Here is a 21,895-nt window from a genome sequence, read left to right as displayed (position 1 = left end):
ACAGTAAATTACAAGGTTTGCTCACATTTTTAAAAGATGTAATACCTTCTATTTTTCAGCAATCATAAGCAGTGCACATGAATGAACTATGCCATTAAAACCAGGACTGATAGGAGGCTGGAGAGCACAGCAAATGATATTAAAACCAATTTTGACATCAATCCTACCTCTCATTTATTGCATCTCAAGAAAAAGTAATAACCACTGTGACAAATATAGGTGGGTCCTCCAATAAGAGACAATGAATCTCATTCTATGTAAGAGGGAGAATCACAGAGAAAAATAAAGGTGAAGTCAAAATAGTAAAATTATTCCAGAGGAGTCACTGAGAACTCTGGAGCTGGCATTATGTTTGAAATTTGCAGATAATTTTTTTCACACCTCAATTACTGCATATAATTCCCAAATTAGGCACCATCATCCATGAAAGGATCACAGATTTTTTTTATTACTTTGCTAAATATTTACAAGTTTCTCTTTAATAGAAAGATCTCATTTTTGCTATTTTTTTACACCCTGATTTAGAGAATTCTAATTAAACAGCAAGTCCTTCAAAACAAACAAACTCACTTCAAGAATTCATGATATAATGTCTTGCACATGTAGTAACTTTATCAGATATATCTTAACAACTACTGTTGTGAATGCTGGGAGCTTCTGTCCTTGGTAAGGAATGAATTGAGGAGGAGCTGGGACTCTGTGGAGACAGGCAGAGTGAAATGAGTATGGGGAAGCATGAAGAACTGATCAGAAGATCAAAAACTGAAGTGAGAGAGCCCAGTAAAAAATGCAGAATGCATGGAGAGAGGCAAGTTCATGCGCTAGCAGAAAAGTAAGGGCCCGTTTTTAAAAGTAAGGGCCACTTTTGCCTCAGACACTTCAGGGCACACCACAGCCTCGGTGGGCAGAAACACTAGTGCACACCTGTTCTTTGTCACTATCTTTTTAACTCACAACCAGGAGACATTTGAATTATCCTGTGCAACAGCACAGATAAACACTGTCACCTGGTCATTTGGAAGATGAAAGAGTGGAAAAAGAACAGTGAACTGCATGAAAAGGCAATGGAGAAAAATTGTCCCTAAAGTAAAAATATTACAAAGGAGGAGACTTTTTTCCCCCTTTTTCACTCCTTATCTCTCTAGCTCACACTTTCTTTCCAATCCCTTTCGGAAACAGCTCTAAGAATAGCCCTTAGAACAGCCTCCAAATGCTTAAAAGCAGGGACTACCACTTGATTCCTTGCCTGCACAGGGCATGACAAATATGAGGTCCCTGCATCACTTCCCCATTATTTTTGTGCTAGGTTTTCAACAGCCCTGTGCAGCTTCTGCTTCAACCAAGCAGAAACAGACAGATGATGCTATAAATTCTATGTATAAAATAATAACAAACACATGAAAAAATTTCCACAGATTAGCAGCTCATATTTATTTCTTTCAGACAGGAGAGAAATGTAATACAGTCACTGATTTTATGTGAACTTGACTGCAGTATCACCCTTTTTGCAGAACTACTTAATGGTATATAAACTCTAAACGGACCATTTTTTGTATAAGGTTATAAACACAGTTGGGAGCTGAAGATTATCACTTGCACCTTAAGGTGAGCAAGCATGTATGGTGCAGGGAAAGCTGATGTTGAGTTAGAGGATGAAACGATTATAACTTGCATATAAACTAGGTATGCATCACCAATAGATTGCTTATTTTCTTTACTGATTATAGTTTGCATTGATCTGATGTGTATCTTGGCTCCTTAGATAAAAATGCTCTGAGTTGAGCTTATAAAATAAAAACAGAAAAATTTCTATGATTCATCTCTTCACTGCTGTTGCTACAGCTAGACTGATCAACTTGGACTCTGTTTGCCATGTACTGAAAGCTCATTTACAAGCCATTAAACTCACTCTCATTTGACCTGCCCAATTCTGTTTGGCAGCCCTTAGGTTTGCCTTGTTCAACCTCAACAGTACAGCAACAGTAAAAAGACTAGTGCTAGAGGGCAAAGACTGTAGTTCTCCCCCTCCTGCAGTGCTATCTCTCCAAGAGATGTGCTTCCATCCATGTAGGGATGCAGCAGAGGTAGTGCATAAAAAGCACGTCAAAGTATGATATTTTCCTCAGGCATAGTAATACTACATGATACTGAGGAACTGGAGGCTTTTGGAATTTGGTGCTTTTGAAAGATGGGACTGATATGGCAGTTTCAGTGACTGAATACTTATACTTGTGAAAGATTCTGTAGATATTTTCAGAGCTTCAAATACCTAACTTTTGCAAGCATGGGTAAGAATATGTATTTGCACACACAACTAAGAGAGAGAGAACAAGCAAACAAACAAACACACATGTCCATTTTTCTCAGTGATTTGACTATTTCCAAATTCGACACATTTTCACCTGCTTCCTTTTCCTACAGTGATTCTCAAGTGGTGAGAAGTGTCCAGAATGATTTCCACACTTTGCTGGCTCTAATTAGTTACAAAGAAGAATAACATCTCAGTGTCTCACTAACAGTGGGTGGGCTGAAAAAGGTGATTATCATAACACTGAGCAACTTTTAGATTGATCTAGTTTATCAGTAATAAGGCAGAATGGGTCTAGGACATAACCATCACACAAATTGCCTGGCTGCGCTCAACACCAGCACAGAGAACAAGGACGTGCTGTTTGGTGTGATAATGTAGTACAGGTCACTCTAGTCTTTTCCAGGCTTGTATAATTTACCCTACAAATTTATTCTTTCAGCAGGAATACACCGTGGGTTATAAGAAAAACAGGCATCTGTTTACACATTGCATTCATGTCACATACCCGTAACAACTTTCACACATTCAATCTTGACAGGTCTGAATTTGTAGTTATATATAGTGAGCTGACAAATTACTCCCAGTGGTTAAGAGTTAAATAAAAGAGATTTTGAAAAAAGTAAAAAAATAGGGCTCATTTCTTCATAGGATCATAGTTTGATAAAACAACGTGCAGGGTTGAATCAGCCTGCATTATTCTTATATGGCACAATATTTACTCTGGTTTTGAATTTGCAGTTCATCCCGCTGAGACTTTTCAGTTTCCCATTGAGATTTTCAGTGGAAAAATGGTTAACCTATTAAAATTACAATGCAGTATCAGCTGAAGAAAAGTTTGTCCTCTATCCCACTGTGAATGTAGCTGTGCAATAATAGTAACATCTATTTCTGATGTCTGGATAACTTGTCCCTCTGCATGTAGGAGACCATTATCCCGTGACTATGTTCTGTTCTCCTGATATAATCTCTTAAATAAAGCTTTACTGTTTACTCTCCTTAATTGAAGTACAATAGAAAAGACATGGCCTCTGAGAAGCTTCACTGCCTTGGAGCTTTGAAGGTGTTTCAAGTTGTCTTTCAGTGTACTTCAAAACATCCTTGATAAAAGAATGTGTGTGGAGGTGGAGCAGGAATTTTACTGACAGTTACATTTTATGCAGAGTTGTAAAAAGTTTACTTAGCTGCCATTCTTCTGCCAACTTTCCTTCTCACTGCTCTGCTAAGGTGTCAAATCCTGTAAAATATTTTTCTTGCAGCTCTTATTTTGTCCCTTTTTGGAGCTGAACATTTCTTTGAACAGATAAACCAAATTTGGGTTGTTGTTTTTTTTTTTTTTTTTTTTAATCCTTTCAGGGTTAAAATCATCAGAAACTCATTTTAATATAATTTTTAATTTGTTAGTTCTAAAATGAATCCTCAAACAATGAGGACCAGCCTTGCAGTGACAGATGTATGGACACAGAGACTTGATACTGGCAGATGTTTCCTTTTACCTTGGATCTGGATTATATGAACTTATATTTAACAGTCCTCTGCACCCAGGAATAAAGAAAAAAGAAGAAAACCATTACAACACAGTCTAAAATAGAAACTCATAGCAACAATAACCAGCACATGGCTACAAAAGTATCAATTAATTTATGTATGTAGGGTGAGCAAGAAAAATGGGAAATTACTCACTGGTAAGAAAATGCTGGGAAGTAGGGCCAAAATCCCTGTGAGCTTCATGCAGTTGCCTGATGCGCTCATCAATGGCCACCTGTTAAGAGAGGAGAAAAAAAAAAAGATTCTTTTCTAAACAAGTAACAAACAGAAATTATATTCAGATAGTTGTTTTTTTTTTCATTAGTGAATATTCAGTTTAAAATAAGCAAGTTCCTGCAACAATCATTACCCCTCAGGGTCTGACTGGAATTTACTGTGTCTTATTGGAAGGAAAGGAGTTAAAAAAAAAAGGTTTGGTTTTTGGAGGTTCCCCCCATCTCTAACTGATGCTAGAACAAGTTGAAAAGGCTGATAAGTAACAGTATAGCAAACTGGCCTGACTTTATGCACCTGAAAAGAGTATTACTGCTGCTTGCCAATATTGAAGTCAAAACATCCATCTGTTAATACCTTTAAAAAACTACTTCTAAAGTACTTTTGAAAGTATACTAGTATAAATCAGCATGTGAAAAATAATCTCTTTTAATGTGGATGGGATAACAGAGTGCTGAAATGGCACTGACCAAGGAGCTGCTGTTACAAACATTTCACTGTTCTTTTAATCAGTCAAATCATAGCCCCTCAACCCTTTCCTTGGTATAGCCCTTTGAAGAACATGTTTTTCCTAACATTTTGTTGGGTTGGTGCACTGCATGAAAACAGAGACACGAATTGTAAGATTGGTTTTATTTTTTTTCCTTGAAAACCCCAGTCAAGTATTGAGCAAGCAGCCAAAAGAGGGTGGTTGTGAAAAGATTCCACAGTGTATGAATGACATCTACCAGCACCTTTACAGCCTATATGCTAAAACGATGTCATCATAAAGTTAGACCTAAGAATAGGATTAGGTAAAGCAAGAAAAAGTGTTTGAAAGTAATGATAGAATATTTTTAAATTACATTTAGTAAAACAACTGATAGGAAGAAGATTCCTTTAATTTAAATATTGCCTGTAAGAAAAATTGTTCCATCAACACTGGCACAGCAGAAGGTAAGAGCGATTCATCTTTTAATTGGCTTAACTGTGAGATACATAACAAGGAAACAAATAGGTTGTACAAATAAAAAGCAATCCACATTTTAATAGTTTCAGGGAATTTTTTTGGTTGGTGGTAGGAAGGAATAATTGCATAATGACTTGGCATGATACAGTCAGAAAGGAAAAATAATGATAGGATTAACCAGCTCTTTGATATGACTGTTTGCCAAATAACCCCTAGAGCCCAAAATCTTGTTTAAGTAAGCAATAGGAATTTATCAACAGGACATAATTTCTTTGCTTACAGTTTTAAAACTAACACCATAAGCCCAAATGCCCATTTCCTTTCCTTCCTCAAGCCATTTTTCAGGTTCTTCTGAAGCTTTCTCCATTTCTATGTCTTCTCCTCTGGCTTCTCATACACAGACACTATCAATGTAATTTTTTGTTAGTCTCCCTTGAGCAGCATCTCTCTACACAGCTCAGCTACAATCACATCCCCATACAGCCTCTGTTCTTATTTCTACTCTCCTTGAATCCAGAATTGCTCCCAGATCAGAATTTATACTGGTAGGTATAAGGCAGATACATGCTGGCTTAGTCCTATGACCTGTGCTTTTCCTGTTTAATCTTGCTGAGCGCTCAGCTAGACAAAAACTAAGCCTAGGAAGAGGCTGAACTCTGGACAACTTCTGAAACTGTGGGTACAAGAAGGCTGGGTAAAGGACCATTTAAGCCTAGAGGGTATTACATGGATAGATGTTCTGTTAAGGGATGCTTCATACTAAGGACTGGCTTTGAGCTTGAGTTTACACCTAATTCACAGTACAGATATAAACTAGGGAAGTCTGTAAGTGCATAGAAAACCACAACAGGGCTGCTTCTGGTCATCAATGTAATTAGCTTAAGTACAAAAGCATTAACTAATGTGATGCCATTTTTAACAACGAAACAGCCTTTCAACAAAGACTAGGAAAATAATCTTAAATGTATATAAACACAAGCAAAAAATCCCCACAAACAGCTGGAAGAAATTTTAATGGAATTCCATCAACTCTTTGGAATCCTCTTAAAACTACCTCATAACGTACCTCTTTTGTCTTTAGCAAATATCGGTTAATAAATTCTCAGTAAGTCAACTAGGATGGCATGCAGAATCTCTAAAGAGAATGAGAGCTCTAAAAATGTGCTGTGGGGAGCAGTATTTCATGTAGGAGAATGTCAACAGCCAACTTGTGGTCAGAAGAGGGTATGGGAACCCTTCGGTACACGTAACCACTGCCAGCACACAGGCCATACAACTTCTATAAGTGTGCTAAAACTGAGAATTTCAATCCCTTCAAAATATCAAGGTGACCTTTGAGCTGTATGAAATTATTAAACTAAAGATTTTTAGCCATATAGGTACATCAGCAAAATAAAATACCTTACGCACTTCAGGGTAAACTTTCAAACTGAACAGCTTTGGATGTGAGCCAGGAAATACCTCTGTCTAGAGGTAGATTTTGTCAATACAGAGAAGAATAAAATATTGGGAAATCTTCAGTATTCTTCAAGAAATATCACCTGAGAGCACAAAATGTTATTCCATTTGGCTGCCAGGAAATACCACTTATTGATATATTCGCAGACTACCTTTTAGATGCCAAAAGATGAACTCACTGCGGGTGGTAGAGCAATGAAGATTATTGAAGTCAGTTTCTATTAATTTTACCAAAACTAATATGTAAATGATAAAATAGCAGAAATTGAACCCACAATAACTCAGGTTATGATGAACAATAAAACCCCATCAAAACGATTACTTAGAGTTACAGAAGAATGTGTCTCTGATCCAATAAAATCAGAGTTGGATTCAGCTTTGTGACTTACACCCTAACTACCTGGAGAAGGAAACCATATCCACATTAAGTCTTCATCAACGATTTGTGATTCTTCAAAAAAATCCCCACTGGCATGTAGAATTTTTTTCTTATTTTTCATAAACAACCCACAGGTAATTCCCAAATTTTAAATTTTGTTTTGTTTTCTTTCAAGTCAAGTGAAATATGTACCTCCAACATAACCACAAACAGTATCCTATGTATTTCTGTATGCTATGCTCTGAACCAAGTGCAGTTTTCCTTATTAATAAAATGATGTGGAAAACCGGAGCCTTGTGTGAAGAAAACAGCAAAATTCTCAACCTCATTCAAGCATTCATTTTCCTTGTTTTAAATGGAAGAAAACATACATACTGTTAATGAAGGAATAACTATCTTGTCTGATTTCAGTAGTATCAGCTTAGCCAGAATAACATGCAAAAAGTAATAATTTTAAAGGTACTATTTATTACCAGCATGTAACATGCAAGATCACAGAAAGGGTGAGGTTTGAAGGGACCACAGTGGATTATCTGGTCTAACCTCCATGGGGCGGGACTATGGACTTGATTTCAATATCTTTTAGGTAAAACTCTACGGTATTTCTCCACAAGAAATGTTATTAAAAAAAAACAACCAATAGATGGGTTTCTAAAAAGTCAGCTATTGCTTTGTCTGAATCAAGATATGGGAATTTGGTTTAAACAGACCAAAGTATTTTTATATCTGATTATGACTTAAACACAAACTTCAGAATTTTCTGTAATTGGGATACTTGAACCATCACTCTTCTCCACTGAGGATACATGCTTGAAAAGATGTGCATTTCCATTATTTATTTAATCTAATTTTTTACATAACAGTTATCTTCTTTCAGTCATAACAAATGAAGGAACCACAGTAGTGCAGTAAACATACTTGAAGCTGAAGATGGTAATATTAAAAATCCTATACTGATTTTAAGTGATATTGACATGGAACAGAAACAGCTTCTGCTACACAAATTAACAATTAAAAAAAAAAGTTATTTAAACTCTTTCTACTTTAAAGACTTCAGAAACATTTGATGAAACAAGTTCTGTTTCACCTCATTTGGATGCAGACGTGAACTGAATATATCTATCTATCTATCTATTTAGCTCAGGTTCAGATAAACAAATTATGACAATAACAAAAGGAAACCTATGTTGTAGTTGTTAAGAATAGTTTGCAAGTACTTTATGTAATAAGGATTTGATGGATTTAACTTGGATCTACTACTAAAATTCTGGGGTCTTTTTTTTTTTTTTTTTTAAAGGGGTTTAGCTGAGAATATTTTTTATAGAAAGCCTTCTTTTGTGTTTAAGATCACACTGCAGAGCAGGCCTGGATCAAGAAGGAAAAGTGAGTTGTTTGATTCTCAGTATTTTCCATGTTCTCCAGAAGTACTCAACAGTGTTCAGGTGTGCTGGAGTCGCTGAACTACCCAGAAAGATGTGATGCAGGAAGGAGGAACAACCCCCATCCCATCATGTTTTTGAAGTTGTGCCTGCAGATAATGAGTGTCCTTAACAAAGAGCTATAAAAATAGTAACTGTCAATCCATCAGTCTTATAATCTTGGATATACAAATTCCACACTGGAGCAACATAATACTCAGCCTAGGTCTAAGGTGTGGTTTAATCCTGACCCAATCTTGCCCATAGCTTTGATTTTTAACTGAACAAGTTCAGTGGAAGAAACTATCCCTGGGGTACTTATCTCCCAGGCAGGTGAGCTCTGATCACCAGTTTAAACTACTCTGCAAAATGAGCAGCTGCAAAGCTGTAGGAACGGAGGTGACTGGTCAAACATCTCTGTGTTCAGCACACTTAAGAGAATTCACATTCAATGAACTTGGCTGGCAATTTATTAAAAAGTTTTATTTTTAAACCTTAAATAGTCACCAAAAAAATGGCTCAAGAAGCTGGTGATCACGGGCAGTAAGAAAACATCAGGTAAAAAGGGAATGTTGCAGGGGAATATGTGACTGCCTTCACCCTTGTTAACATTGAGGCAATTCAGAAAGAGACTTCTGTGGGTTCCAAACTGTAATTCAAAATTCATTCACTTCTCTATCATAGTCCTCTGTTTGGACACACCCCTTTATAAAGCTGAAGAACATGGCATACAACAGCACTAAAGTGCTAGTTATCTATTAAATGCGATGTATCTTGATATATTCAAACAATGTATCTTGCAGAGCTTCTTTAGGAGATCTAGCAGGCAACTGCATTTGGCTTTCCTGGTCAGTGTGAATGTTAACTCTGAAAATGCACACTCTTGAAGAAAAAAGAAGCACAAACACCTACAGTTCTTCCTAAATGACACCATAAAACTCCCTCTTTGCTGTACTATAGCACAGGTTAGTTCAGCTGCTGCCATGCTAGTGAAACAGATAAAGAGATGCATTATACATTCATCTCTCTGTGTTTGAAAACATTGAAGACTGTTTCCCGTAAAAAGATTTAATAATTTTCTTCTCAGTCTAATTTCTAAATTGCAATCACATATAATATTTACATTTTTTCTCAAATTATTTTATAAGCAAGGAAATAAAGAAGCTTATTGCAGAAACAGGGTTTAAATGAGCATCTCTAAGTCCCTTGTAGTGTGATCAAGTTTCCACAGTTGAAAATAACTGCCAATTTTCTCCTAAGATTAGGCTAGGAAGAGATGTAGGTGCTTCAGAAAAAACAGTGTGAACAGTGAATCAAACCCCATTTTGTTGGTGTGGGTGGATCTCTTTAGAAATATTTTAATTTGCCAAGCAAAGCAAGGCAAAAAGTAGCTTTTATTTTTTTTCTTTCTGTGTTTGCTCAGCACACTTCATTACATGTCTGCAATTTCTAAATCAAGTTTTATTCTTTCTAGGAAAAAAAAAATAGCTCTTTTCATCTTTGATAGTCATGGAAATTAACAGCAGTTTCTACTACACCTATTTCCAAGACATATATTGTCATTGCAAAGACTCAGTGGTGTCTGTGCTATTTTGATAGGGGTTTATTAATACAATAATGGAAAAAAATATTTAAATTCTCCCTCTTCCTGGCCCATCATTGGTAGGTCTACTGTCACACTAGCCCAACACTAGATTCAAAGAGAAATTTTTTGTTTTATCCTTAAAAAAATTTGAAACTCTTCCTCACCAGATTTCTCTGGAATTTCTCACTTCTTAACAAAATATAACCTCTGTAAGCAGATATTAAAACATTTTTCAATCCGCCCAGAACACAGCTTCAAATAGGGAAGGAAGAATCAGAAAATTATCTATTCTGTCAAATCACTTTCTATTTTAAGATCATTGATGGAAAAGTGAGGAGGTCAGGTAGATATTACCTATCCCTTTCAGTGAAGACAGACATTTTCATTTGAGCATAACTTCTTTAAATTACTATTTGTTTGAAACACATCAATGACATAAACTCTTCTGAAATCAGAATAATAACCTTTTTATGAGGGGCATCTAAGGGCACATGCAGCATAATATATATAGACACTAATTACACTAATTGCTAATTGTGCCCCCAATACAGGCAACTTACATGAATATGTGTGAGTAGCAATTTTTACTACTTATTAACATGAGACAGTAGAAATTAGATCACTACTTTAAGAAAATGCTAAACGTAAAGAGTTAAGACAACTGTTGAATTGCTGGGATTCCATGGAAAAATGGTAAGAAAAGAAGGAAAGATTAGCAGACTCTCATCAAAACAGCTGTATTTAGTGCAGCAGCAAAAACAACTCTTCTTTTTTCCCCCAAAATTTGCTTCACTAAAGGCCATTCTCACAAAAAGAAAAGGGCAATTTTCTGTATCAGTGTGCATACACACAATACTTATTAAAATAACACTCCTTTAATTTCCCTACCATATTCATAGCATTTCCACAGCCTCGTGACCTTGACTCCAATCACAGCCAATTTGACTGCATATCAAAGGAAACTGGCTTCTACAAGACTCTCTTTAATGTTGCCCAGCAATTCTCCTCCCAAGAGCTGAAAAGCTTCTTTCTTTGCTCTCTCTGACTCAGAGCTGTCAAAGCAGTACGAGAATGTTCTTCACAAATCAATAAACAGGAAGATCTGATCTACTGTACTTCTAATAGCTACTGAATTCAGTCACTCACTGTTCCTTGTATATTAGGAGATAAGAATGGATTTAAATAAGAACACTTTGTGCCCTTAATGAGGAACAGCAGGGGGGAAAAGGCAATTGATAGTCATTGTTCCCAGCTGCTGAAGTTCAAATTTAAGTCTTGGTATTAACTGAGTTGAAAAAACAGCGAAGGACAATTAGTTTTCTGGTAGAAAGTTCTGTAGTCTGAAATATTTTGAGAATGTAAAAAAAAACAAGAAATGTGCTTATTTTTCACACTAAAAACAAAATAGGTAAGTGCAACGTTGTTTGCATACATTTACAGCTGTTACAAAGACTAAATTCAAATTTCTGGGTCATGGTAGGACTGTATAGTTTAGCAGATTTAAATCGAGTGACTTTATGAAATTCTCCTTTTAGTAAAAAAAATATAAAAAATCTAAAAACTAGTAGAATACATGTATTGTACCTTGACTGCTTTTTTTTTTTAATCTTCAGATGAAACAAGAGAGTAAAATGTAATATAAATTCAGGAAACATCTTAAAGCTCTGGGCACAGAGCCTCAGAAAACAGTAAATAAAACAACGATCTCCTTGACTTAATATATCTACTGTGAAAAACCATCCATTGCTTCTTAGGCTTTTGTTTTATAATCCTAGATCAGTGCACTTCAGGCTTTGTGTATTTCTATGCCCAGGGAAAGAAAGTTAGGTCTTAGAGAGAATAAAACAGTTGCAAACCACCTGTAATCTGAAGAACAAACATCTTTAGGAAACAATTATCTTATAAAATATTATTTGGTTTGTTTTGGATAAAAGACAGTCTGTCTGAGAGGCCTCACGTTTGACATCCCCACTGCTCCTGTAAAAGCCATCACACAAGCTGGTGGGAGTTCTGCAAGGGTTTTCACGTCACTGTATCTCCCTCAGTTCTACTCACACATTATTGTTAAGATATAAAATATTTTATGAAACTGATATGAGCTGAGCATGAACTCGGCCTTTTAAAAGTACAAGGAACTGTTGTGCAGCCCTCCATCCTTGACCATTTTCTAAACAAAGCTTTCAAATTCTTGTCTTTCCAGACACATTAATTCCTCTTTAATATGGCCCTTTTTTAACGCAATTTAATCAGTATCAACTATTATTCTGCCAAATTTCTTGCAGAATTTCATAGTACATGAAGAAAGTAATTTTACAAATGTTTATGTTTAGCAACTATTTTTTTTCACAAAGCAGCACTGCACCAATTAAAAAGTATTCAATTTAAAATTTACATTAGCTTCAAATTCAGATAAATAAATAGCCATAGACATCCCTCACTAGATTCCAGTCCAAGTGGGCTGTGGCTTGCCTAATCACTTCTCCATACTCTTGGACAGTGCTTCTATATTCCTTCCAGGTTACCTGTCCATGCTTCCACTTTCTGTATAGTCCCTACTATGTATTTTGAGTTTTGCAAAGAGCTCCTTGTTCATACATCCAGGACTCCTAGCATTTTTGCCTGACTTCCTGTTACTCAGGATGGACTAATTTCGAGCTTTTAGAAAGCGATCCTTCTGTATCAACCAACTTTCTTGGATCTCCCTTCCAAAGGTTTATCCTGTGGGATTCTTCCAAGCAGATCGCTGAAGAAGTTAAAATCTGCTCTCCTGAAGTCCAAGTTGTGGTCTCATGGTCACTGCAGCCAAGACTGCACGTGACTTTCATCTCCCCAGAGAGCCTTTCCTTGATTGTGAGTATGAGGTCCAGCAGAGTACCTGTTTTTACTGGTTCCTCCATCAGTTATATCAGGAGGTTTCCATCAATACTATCCAGGAACTTACTGCATTGCTTACAACTTGCTGTGTTGTCTCTCCAGCAAGTATCCAGGCTGGTCCCCCATGGGGACTTCTACTTGTATGTAAAAGGCCTCAGCCAAGTGTTCTGCATGGTTGGGTGGCCTATAGCAGACACCCACATACTGGTCTGCTCTTTAATCCTCACCTGCAAGTTTTCAATCAGCTCCTTTTCCAATGCATCATTCCTAGTATAAAATTTTTCTGTATGTATCTTCTATAGAGCCCCATAAAATATACTCCTTAGAGCTGTGACTACGCAGACCTATAGATTCAGTGATTTCCCTTCTGCCTTCAGCATAAAGTTGAAACTATATGTATTTTTAGTTCTGCATTGTAAGCTGAGCAAAAGAGAAGCTAAAGTGTATTGGCTACCCTGAACCTCTGGTAGGTTATTGATCTTAAAATGAATCTAACTTTGATGCAGTTTGACATTTTCAAAGTCAGTAGGAGCTGGGTGCCTGCAACTAGGGATAGAATGTCTTCTTTGGTAAGTAAAACTTCTAGTAAGGAGCTCAGCATGGCATATATTCTTCCTGAGATCAAATCTTACTTTTGAGATCAAGGCACCTGCATACTTGCACACCATAAAAGCTTTGAAATGTCTCCACATCAACATTTTTTTTTTTTTTTTAACAACATTCTCCCTTTCAGGATTGCTCATCGTCCAGGTGGTATACTGTGATCATTTCTAGGCACCATAACCAAGAGGTGTGTGGATCAACTGCAGAGAGCCAAGAATGATGGTGACCTACAACAAAGGGTTGAGTGAGCAATTGCAATTAAAACTGAGGAACAGAAGCCTTAGGAAATCAGGGAACAGACATCTGAAATGACTCCTTTTCCTACTATGAACATAATATTTTCTGCTTTGTATTATTAGATCTTATTTAATTGTGCTAAAACCACAGGGCACTTGGAGGGTTCTGGATGATAAACTATGATAAACTTTTTATAATAAAAAAAATTCTACCATGTGCTTTCCTAAATAACATAAGTAACCTATATGTGAAGATGCATGCTCTTCAATCATTCTTCCAGGAAACAGAGAAAACTATGAGAAACCTATTTAGGGGAGGTACAGAAGAGGAATTACAAATCCCAGTTTTTCTCCTCTCATTCCAAGTGCTCTTGTACCAATTTGAGGGAAAATCCTAGTTCCCAAATGAGGATTACTGGAAAGGGAGGGGAGATGGAATACATTCTAATATAAATTATTCCTAAAACTGAAGATGTGAACTATTTCACACGTAATGTTCATAATGTTTCCAGATTTGTTAAATGCCATTAGCAGCTTATACTGATATTTTCTGTAAATCTAAACTGATGATGGTCTCTTCCACTGAAGGCAATGGAAACACAGTTGATTTGATGGAATCTTCCACCTTTTTCCTCCCTCTTTCCTTCTTAATGCCCACACAGTCTATGCACGTTCTACATACAGATAATTCATTAACCATTTTAAATCAAGAAGGTTTCAGCAACTTAAGAAAGGAAAAAAGTTGTAAGATACACTACCTCAAAACATCAAATGTAAAATAACTCAATTCTGCGCTTTCTGTTACTGCAAAAAATTCACACTTCCCCTCTCTCATTTCTACCTCAAGTGAGTTTCAAGGTATGCAATCTTATTTCTTCCATCACATTTGTACCAAGTAGCATCCTTCTCTGCAGGAATCTTACTGGTTTCACTGACACTATTCAAGGTAAAAGTTACTGTTTTGCATGTGTGGAGGCATCTGGATTGTGACAGGAAACAATAGAACAGATCTAGTGAGAAACCTTCACAAAAGGTGTTCTAGGTATTGAATTTTCTCAGTCAAATGCTTATAGAAACACAACTTGCTGCAGGGCAGAACAGGGCATTGATCTGCAAAACCTGTCTTGAGGTCATCACTTAAGAAAAACATGGTACATTTAGATTTCAGGTATGTAACATGAGGGCACATTCACACTCTTGTTCGGGTTCTTAAAATAGTACCCGGGTATCTCAGAGGTAAAGTTTTGCAGGGCTACATTGGCATTGCCCTCACCCTTTCCCTGCATTTTTCCTATGGTGTGTCTGTTGTCTGACTACTTTGTTATTCTCAATCTAAGTATATATTTAGACATTTTGTAATAGGAAAAGGCTGAACCATTAATTATGATTCTGTTGTTGCTGAAACACTAGTCTTTTTAGGCTCTAACCTACCCTAATATGATTGTTTAATAAATGTGTTTCTTTTAGGTATTGTCTCTGACACAAAGACATAAAAAAATGACACCTTGCTGTGGCCTTTTTAATTTCTTTTGCTTCTCTGCTAGAGAAGACTGTAATTTCTCTTCATTATGGTTTTTATACTTTGAAATAGAACTGACTCCTTTCTATTCACTTTAAAAATATTTCTAAACAATATAAAATAAATTCTTCTTTTTTGTACTTAGTATGAAAACACTCTTATTAATGTTTCATAATCCATCCCTAAGGAAAAGCCCTAGTGTCTCTTAACAAGATTTTATGGTTATTTTGATTTTTCCCCCCTCTTTATCATTTTTTCCTCTCATTAAACTAATAAAAAATAATAAATTCATGATGCATTGAAAATACCATTTGTTCCTGAAAGGTCAGGTATTATACACCAGTTTTGTGCCAAGGGAAATGGATCTTTAGTGACTTAGGGAACTGCAAGTAGAATGTCATGCAAGGAATGTTTTATTTTATGTCTGCCCTCAAACATATGCCTATGTAATAATCCTGTATTGGCTGAGCATCACCAGTGAAGATTATTCTTTTATAGTTCTAGTTACATTCCCTCTCTTCCATTGATCTTTCATCATATTAGTTTTATTGCTCCGTTTCCCCAGATTTGTGAATCTCCAGTGCCATTACTAGCATTATTTTTGGGAATAGCTGCTCATGACTGCAAGTAAGAACCTCATAGCCTGGACCTGTATTTAATGCAGGTTACTTAGAAGAGAAACAGAGGCTTCAGTCAGTATTGTCTTTACTCAGCACTGCCTTTAGCTGATTATGATTTCAAAGTTTTTCTCTTCACCATCTTCAGCTCTGACTGAAGATAGTAAAAACACCAGATTGCCCTCTAACTACTCTGAGGTTAACATCCCATCAGCACATTTTTACAGGGAATGTAAAATTGTATATACTGGAGGTTGAGAGCTATACTAGCATGAAGGATCAGAGAGTATGCATGAATTCAAGAAAACCATCACTTCATGTATGTAAAAAAAACCCATTATCATATAGTGCATTTGGTAAGTGCCACAGATTTTATTCAAGTAATTGCAGTAACATTACATGCAGTTTTCATCTTAAATATGTTTTCATTAGCCCTCTCTTTACAAAGCTGAATATCCTATTTATCACTGTCAATCTGTAAAGGTCTCAGATGAATTTCAGATCTTTGAAAATGGCTTTGTTCAAACCCCAGATTTATCCATTTCACAGATTCAGATCCTGCCCTGAGTAGAAAGGGAGGGTTCTTCCTTCCCGGGGGAATAAAGCTCCAAACTGCACCCCTGTAGGAGGGGGTATAATTAAAGCTAAGAAATTTTCTGTTTCCAGGAAAACTGTGGCTGGTCTGCACTGACTATTGCCATTTCAAAGACTTCTTGGTGCAAACATTAAACACATCTTTTTTTGCGTATCAGTTCAAAAATAAATGCAACAAACTCATGCATAAATATCGTGGTAGAGTTCTAAAAATGTATTTATCATCAGCTTCAAACATGAAAAATAACCTTTCACCTCCAGAAAATACATCACATTTTGAAAAATGCTTTAGTTGTTTATTATCAAATGCCATAAAAACCTCTCTTACATTTGCCACCTTATTTTCACAGCTATCTGTATTTTATCACTTTTTTTTTTTCACAAGTAAATAATTTATTTCTTGTTAGGCTTGCCTTATTACTCATCTGTTTTTAAGAGTAGAGAATTGAGAAATTCTAAGAATGGAAGAAATCTTGGAGAATTAAGACAGTAAGAAAGATGGAGATCCTGAAATGAAGTGCCACTGAAGAGGAACACAATTCAAGTTTGTGAAATAAGGAGTAAGAATAAGGGAGAAACAAAGACAAGATTTTCAGCACAGTTTGAAGTCAGCCAAGAAACCTGAATTTGCAGAATCTTTATAGCAGCACCATATAATACAGTGATAGGCAGTTTAATTGGCAGTTACAAAACTTTAATTTACTAAGTCAGAAACCCTTTCTGAACGTCTAACTTTCAAGCTATTGTTATCACAGTGACAATTTGACATGCGGCCTTCAAGCTAGGCAAATAAAGGAAAGAAATTAGCATTCTCTTGGAAAAAAGATCTATTTATGAAAGACTTAACTATGAAGAATTTGCTCAAGAAAGGACTCCACAAGACAAAACCCAACACATTCTCATAACATAAAACTTAAGAGTGATCTCTATGGACAGTTCTCATTATTTCTAATAAATGCCTTTAAAAAGCAGTGAAAGTGCATCTTAAAACCATGGGTAGAATTTAAGAAACAAGGATGGACTTGATTCCCTCCATAAAACTTACACTGCAGCTTCCATTTGCTTGAATGCTACAAGATCAGATAACATATTTTTATACAAAATTTCATCAACACTGCTCAGATTGAAATTTATTCTCAGGGTTTATAGAAAGTAAAAAACCCACCCAAAACTACACCATCAATATATGATGGGGGCAGGTCCCTTGTGGCATTGGCTCTGTCAGACATGGGGGGAAAGCTTCTGGCAGCTTCTCACAGAAGATGGAGTGAGTGACCTCTCTTTGTCCTTTTCCTGACCCATGAGCCATTATAATACCCACTGCATTTTCTCTCCCCTGTCCAGCAGAGGAGGGGAGGAACAGAGCTGCTTTAGGGGGCACCTGTCATCCAGCCAGGGTCAACCACCAGAATACATTGGGAGGGCTAGGATTTCTAAAGAAATCTGAAGGCAGAAGTAAATTTATGTAAGCTTTTTGACAAGTTATGTCAAATAAAAATAATGAGATCATTTGTAATAAGCAAATGAAACCATGCTTCTTCAATACACTATTTGCTGCAATGAATTTAGATATTTGAATGAGATATGTAGGAGAATTTAAAGCTTCACTGAGTCTTGTGTAGCTTTATTTAAAAATTATTAATTTACAACCAGAAGTTTACAAATGTAAAACATAAAGATTTGACTGGGGGATTTTTTGTTCATTATCACTTTTTTAACTTAATGAAAAATCCCATAGAATAAAATTGTGGATGTAGAGTCATTTAACTCTGAAACCTTTCCATCCTAGTGTATTAGCTGTCCAATCTGAATCAATGTCAGTCCTTATTTTTAGTACTATGTAGATGAAATTTTGGTTCTGTTATATACACATGACCATGCAATTGTTTTACTCATTTTATTTGCCTATTAATATAATTTAGTTACATAATTTGATTTCGTTATGCCTATTTAAATTTATTTGCTAAAAAAAAGAGTAAAACCTCTCTGTAGGAAGGTTTTTCCTTTTCCCTTCTCTTCCTCTCATTAAAACTCTCTGCAGACCCTATTACGTCTTGTCTTTTCTACGCTGATAGTCTTTTCACAATCTCCATCCCCCACAGTCTCACGAAAGAAACAAAAGTCTTAACCAACCAGACCTAAGACAGAAGCCATTATTTAGACAGTCCATTCAGTCAGTAACTCCACTGTACAGTAAGATTCCTCTGAACAAACAAGTGCTTTGATTACATATTGCTGGAATAGCAATGCTGGCCTACAGTTATGTGTCCGTAACTGCTTTCTGGCTGCAGAAGCCAGATTCCACTCTGATGATCTGTTATTGCTTTTGACTGGGTAATTTTTATCCTCTGGAGTTGACAGCAGTAGCAGACATGAGGCTGTAAGGTAGCGACAAATCCCAAAGTAACTTTCAAAACTACAGTTTGAGAAACCAGTAGAAGAGTTGTTGAATTGACCAGGGTGCAGTGAGACCAAAAGCACTTGAATTTCCAAGCCCACATGTATTTTAGAAAAGAACATCCACAGTGAAACTGGGGTTGCATTTGATTTTGAAATACATGTCCTTGTAGACCATTCCATGGCATTTCCCCAAGGAAATACACTCTATCAGTGTGTTTCTAGTTCAGCTGCCTATACCATTACACTGTCTTATTATATAGCATCTATCCTGTACAAGGGAAAACAATCATGACAATCAGGGAGGAAAAAGGAGAAAAAAACAACAGCTGAGAAACCAGGAATACAGCTCTTGTACTGTTAATGTTCATCATATAGAGAATAACTGGTAGGAATATGTATCTGAAGGGTGCAAAATTTGGTAAAGTAAAAATAAAACTTCATAGGCTCACATGAGCAAAATGTACTCATTTCATCATAGTTTAGTTTCTTTTGAAAGGTAGATCTGCAAATCAGTGCATATAATGTTTAACAAAGCAGCAAATCCTTTCTGTTGTGACTCCCACTTCCAACGCCAACAAGAAGTTCCCTCACCTCTCATTTTGCTCCTCCTCCTCACTACTGTCCATTTCCTATTAGATTCTGCTTGGGCTCCTGTTGTTTCCTTCATACCAACACATTCTGCATGTTTTAAGTTATTCTTCAGAGTTTAAGTGTTCTTCAATTTTTTTTCTTGTCCTGCCTTCTATGCTTTCTTCCTTTCTTACCTAGCAGTCATCCTCCCATCCCTGGAAACCTTTAAGGTGAGGCTGGATGGGGCTCTGAGCAACCAGATCTAGTGCAAGCTGCTGCTGCTCATTGCAGGGGGGTTGGAGCAGAGGACCTTTAAAGGACCTTTCCAACCCTAACCCATGATTTCTATGATTCTATAGCCTCCAGATTTTAAAAATGCACTGCCTGAACTGCCTCACAGCAAGGTTGTCCCCCACGTTCTTTAAAGTGTGGCCATGACAGCAACTTAAAGGTTAAGATTCTTAAAAAATTTACTTTTCTGCCCACTCCAGTTCACCATTCTGTTCAAACAGAAAAATTATCCTGGTTTCTGTATCACTTAGAAATAAAAATCACAAGAACTCGTGATTTGTTTGCGGCAATCTGAAATACTTTCCATGAAACTGGTAAAACCTTCAAAGTCTAGAGAGAGGTACTTGTTGGATTTAAATTCATTTGACAGGCTTTTTTCCCAGCCAACCATCTGTGTGTCTGTTGTAATAGCCTAGTACTGCAGGAATAAATTATATACCTGGTTGTCAGCTCTTAAACATATTTTTGTTTCCCATGTTGTCAGCAAATCTGATTTGATATGTATGTGTGAATATTTGTGGACGAGTATAGATGTACAACAAGCTCTTTCCCTCCAAAATCATCCCACAACTTTAATTTATCTCTTACTCACCAATATGCTGCACTTTTTAGATATTATTCTGTACTTAAGCAGAGCATATTTTTTTTTAGTTTTCTATGTATAGTCAGAATAATTTAAGTTTAGCTGTGTTTGCTTCAATAATAATAATAGAAACTCCAAATAATTCTTTTCAATTCATTTTCTAACTAGCAAAAATCTGAACTGCATGAAGATCTCTGAAGGACTTCCAGAATATAATGGATGGAATACCACATTTTTAAAGTGATCAGGGGCTTTTATTGTGTTTGTTTTTCACATCCCACTGCACAAGGTTTAATACACTGGGTTAAGGAGGCACAAAGAAATTCACTCCTAGAGAACCAATTCACTCCAGGACCAATAATTCACCTGGCTCTGATCCACTACAGGTTCAGCATCACTGACTTTACACTGTTACAGTGCAGTCATGACTACATCCACTAAAGCTACAGAAGTGAGGTATATGCAGAGTTATAATGGTTCATTTGTGACTGCATTATGGCTCAAAACAGACTCAATAATACTGGAAATGTGAGGAACGCCTTCAAAGTTAAGTTAGGCTGAAAAAAGATGCAATTTTAATATAACCCTTTCTTCCCAAGTCTTAGAAATTTTAAACGAAACCTTGGACTTGTTCAAACATTGTTCCCTTGAGAAAATGCATTACTAATCTCGACTTCTACATCACAAAAACCATTTTGCCTGCCAGTTTTCTGTCACTTTTACGAGCTCTTGAAATTGTTTAACAATAGAAGTTGAATTTTCTTATTAATTGGGAAACTGTTCACCAACTCCTATGCTGGCAGCTAACATTTCTTCCCTAATAGGTGCATATTATAGTATGGTAAAGTACTTATACTCAAAATGTTGCTGTAATCTTTAAGACTTCTACCATGTATATCATAAATGCAGATTCAATGAGCCTTTTACATGTTTCCTTTTGTTACCAGCATATATTAATTAGAGAATATCAGGAACAGTGGAAGTCATGTTCTAAAAATTGCATTTCTGACACTATGAACTTATTTTTGGTATACCAAAGGCTTCTCATCCTAAGATCTTATGAAGTCTGCAGTCAGACTACGACCTTAGAAGTAAGGAATGAGTAAATGAATATTCAGTTAAATGTTAAACCGTGAGAATTAATAATATTGGATGGAGTATCAGGAAGCACAGAGAAAAGATCAGAACACCTTTTATAAATCAGTATGAGGCTCTACAAATTTGTAAACCCAAGGCACATTACTGAGTAATCAGACTTGAATATTATTCATTATTTTAAAGGCAAAGCAAAATGCACATCATAATTAATTGTAACTGAGCACCTGCTTCATACTTGACAGAAAGGCAAAGTTCTTTGACTTCAGTCATGCTTCGAAGCTATAGAGTACCCTGCACATTTGGTGCCTCTTGTGAATCCTGACCTTCCCGAAATTCAACAGTATGTTAACATTGAAGTTTAACAAATGTTAAACTGGGCATCTCCCTTTGTCTTCAAAGAGCAGGTCATTTGGCTGAAATGTAACTGACCATGGAGGCCATTAAGAAAAACACTTCCAAAAGAGCTACAAGATATGCTTTATAACAATAATTAATCATGAACGACTATGAAATTACTTAGGATAAACATTCTTGATAGGATGGTACAGAAGAAATGTACCTTGGAATATGACTGCAGAAGACACTACCATTATATCTAGACATTCTATACCAATCAGCTAATGCAAAATATTTGAATGTGAACTCTTTGTTA

At 36.2% G+C, this 21,895-nt stretch overlaps 1 protein-coding gene across 11 annotated transcripts in view; it reads right to left on the bottom strand.

Moving 5' to 3' along the window:
* DMD (dystrophin) overlaps positions 1-21,895 on the bottom strand; it is a 918,699-nt gene that overhangs the window by 123,491 nt on the left and 773,313 nt on the right. For all 11 annotated transcript variants that reach the window (XM_027636380.1, XM_027636395.1, XM_027636430.1 and 8 more), the window contains one exon: positions 3,992-4,070. In XM_027636380.1, coding sequence (XP_027492181.1) covers positions 3,992-4,070 — 79 coding nt within the window. The remainder of the gene's footprint in view (positions 1-3,991; positions 4,071-21,895) is intronic.

This window comes from Corapipo altera, unplaced genomic scaffold (assembly GCF_003945725.1).
Source record: "Corapipo altera isolate COAL_440 unplaced genomic scaffold, ASM394572v1 0, whole genome shotgun sequence".
Taxonomy (NCBI): Eukaryota; Metazoa; Chordata; class Aves; order Passeriformes; family Pipridae; genus Corapipo; species Corapipo altera.
This window is presented reverse-complemented; position numbering and strand designations above follow the sequence as displayed.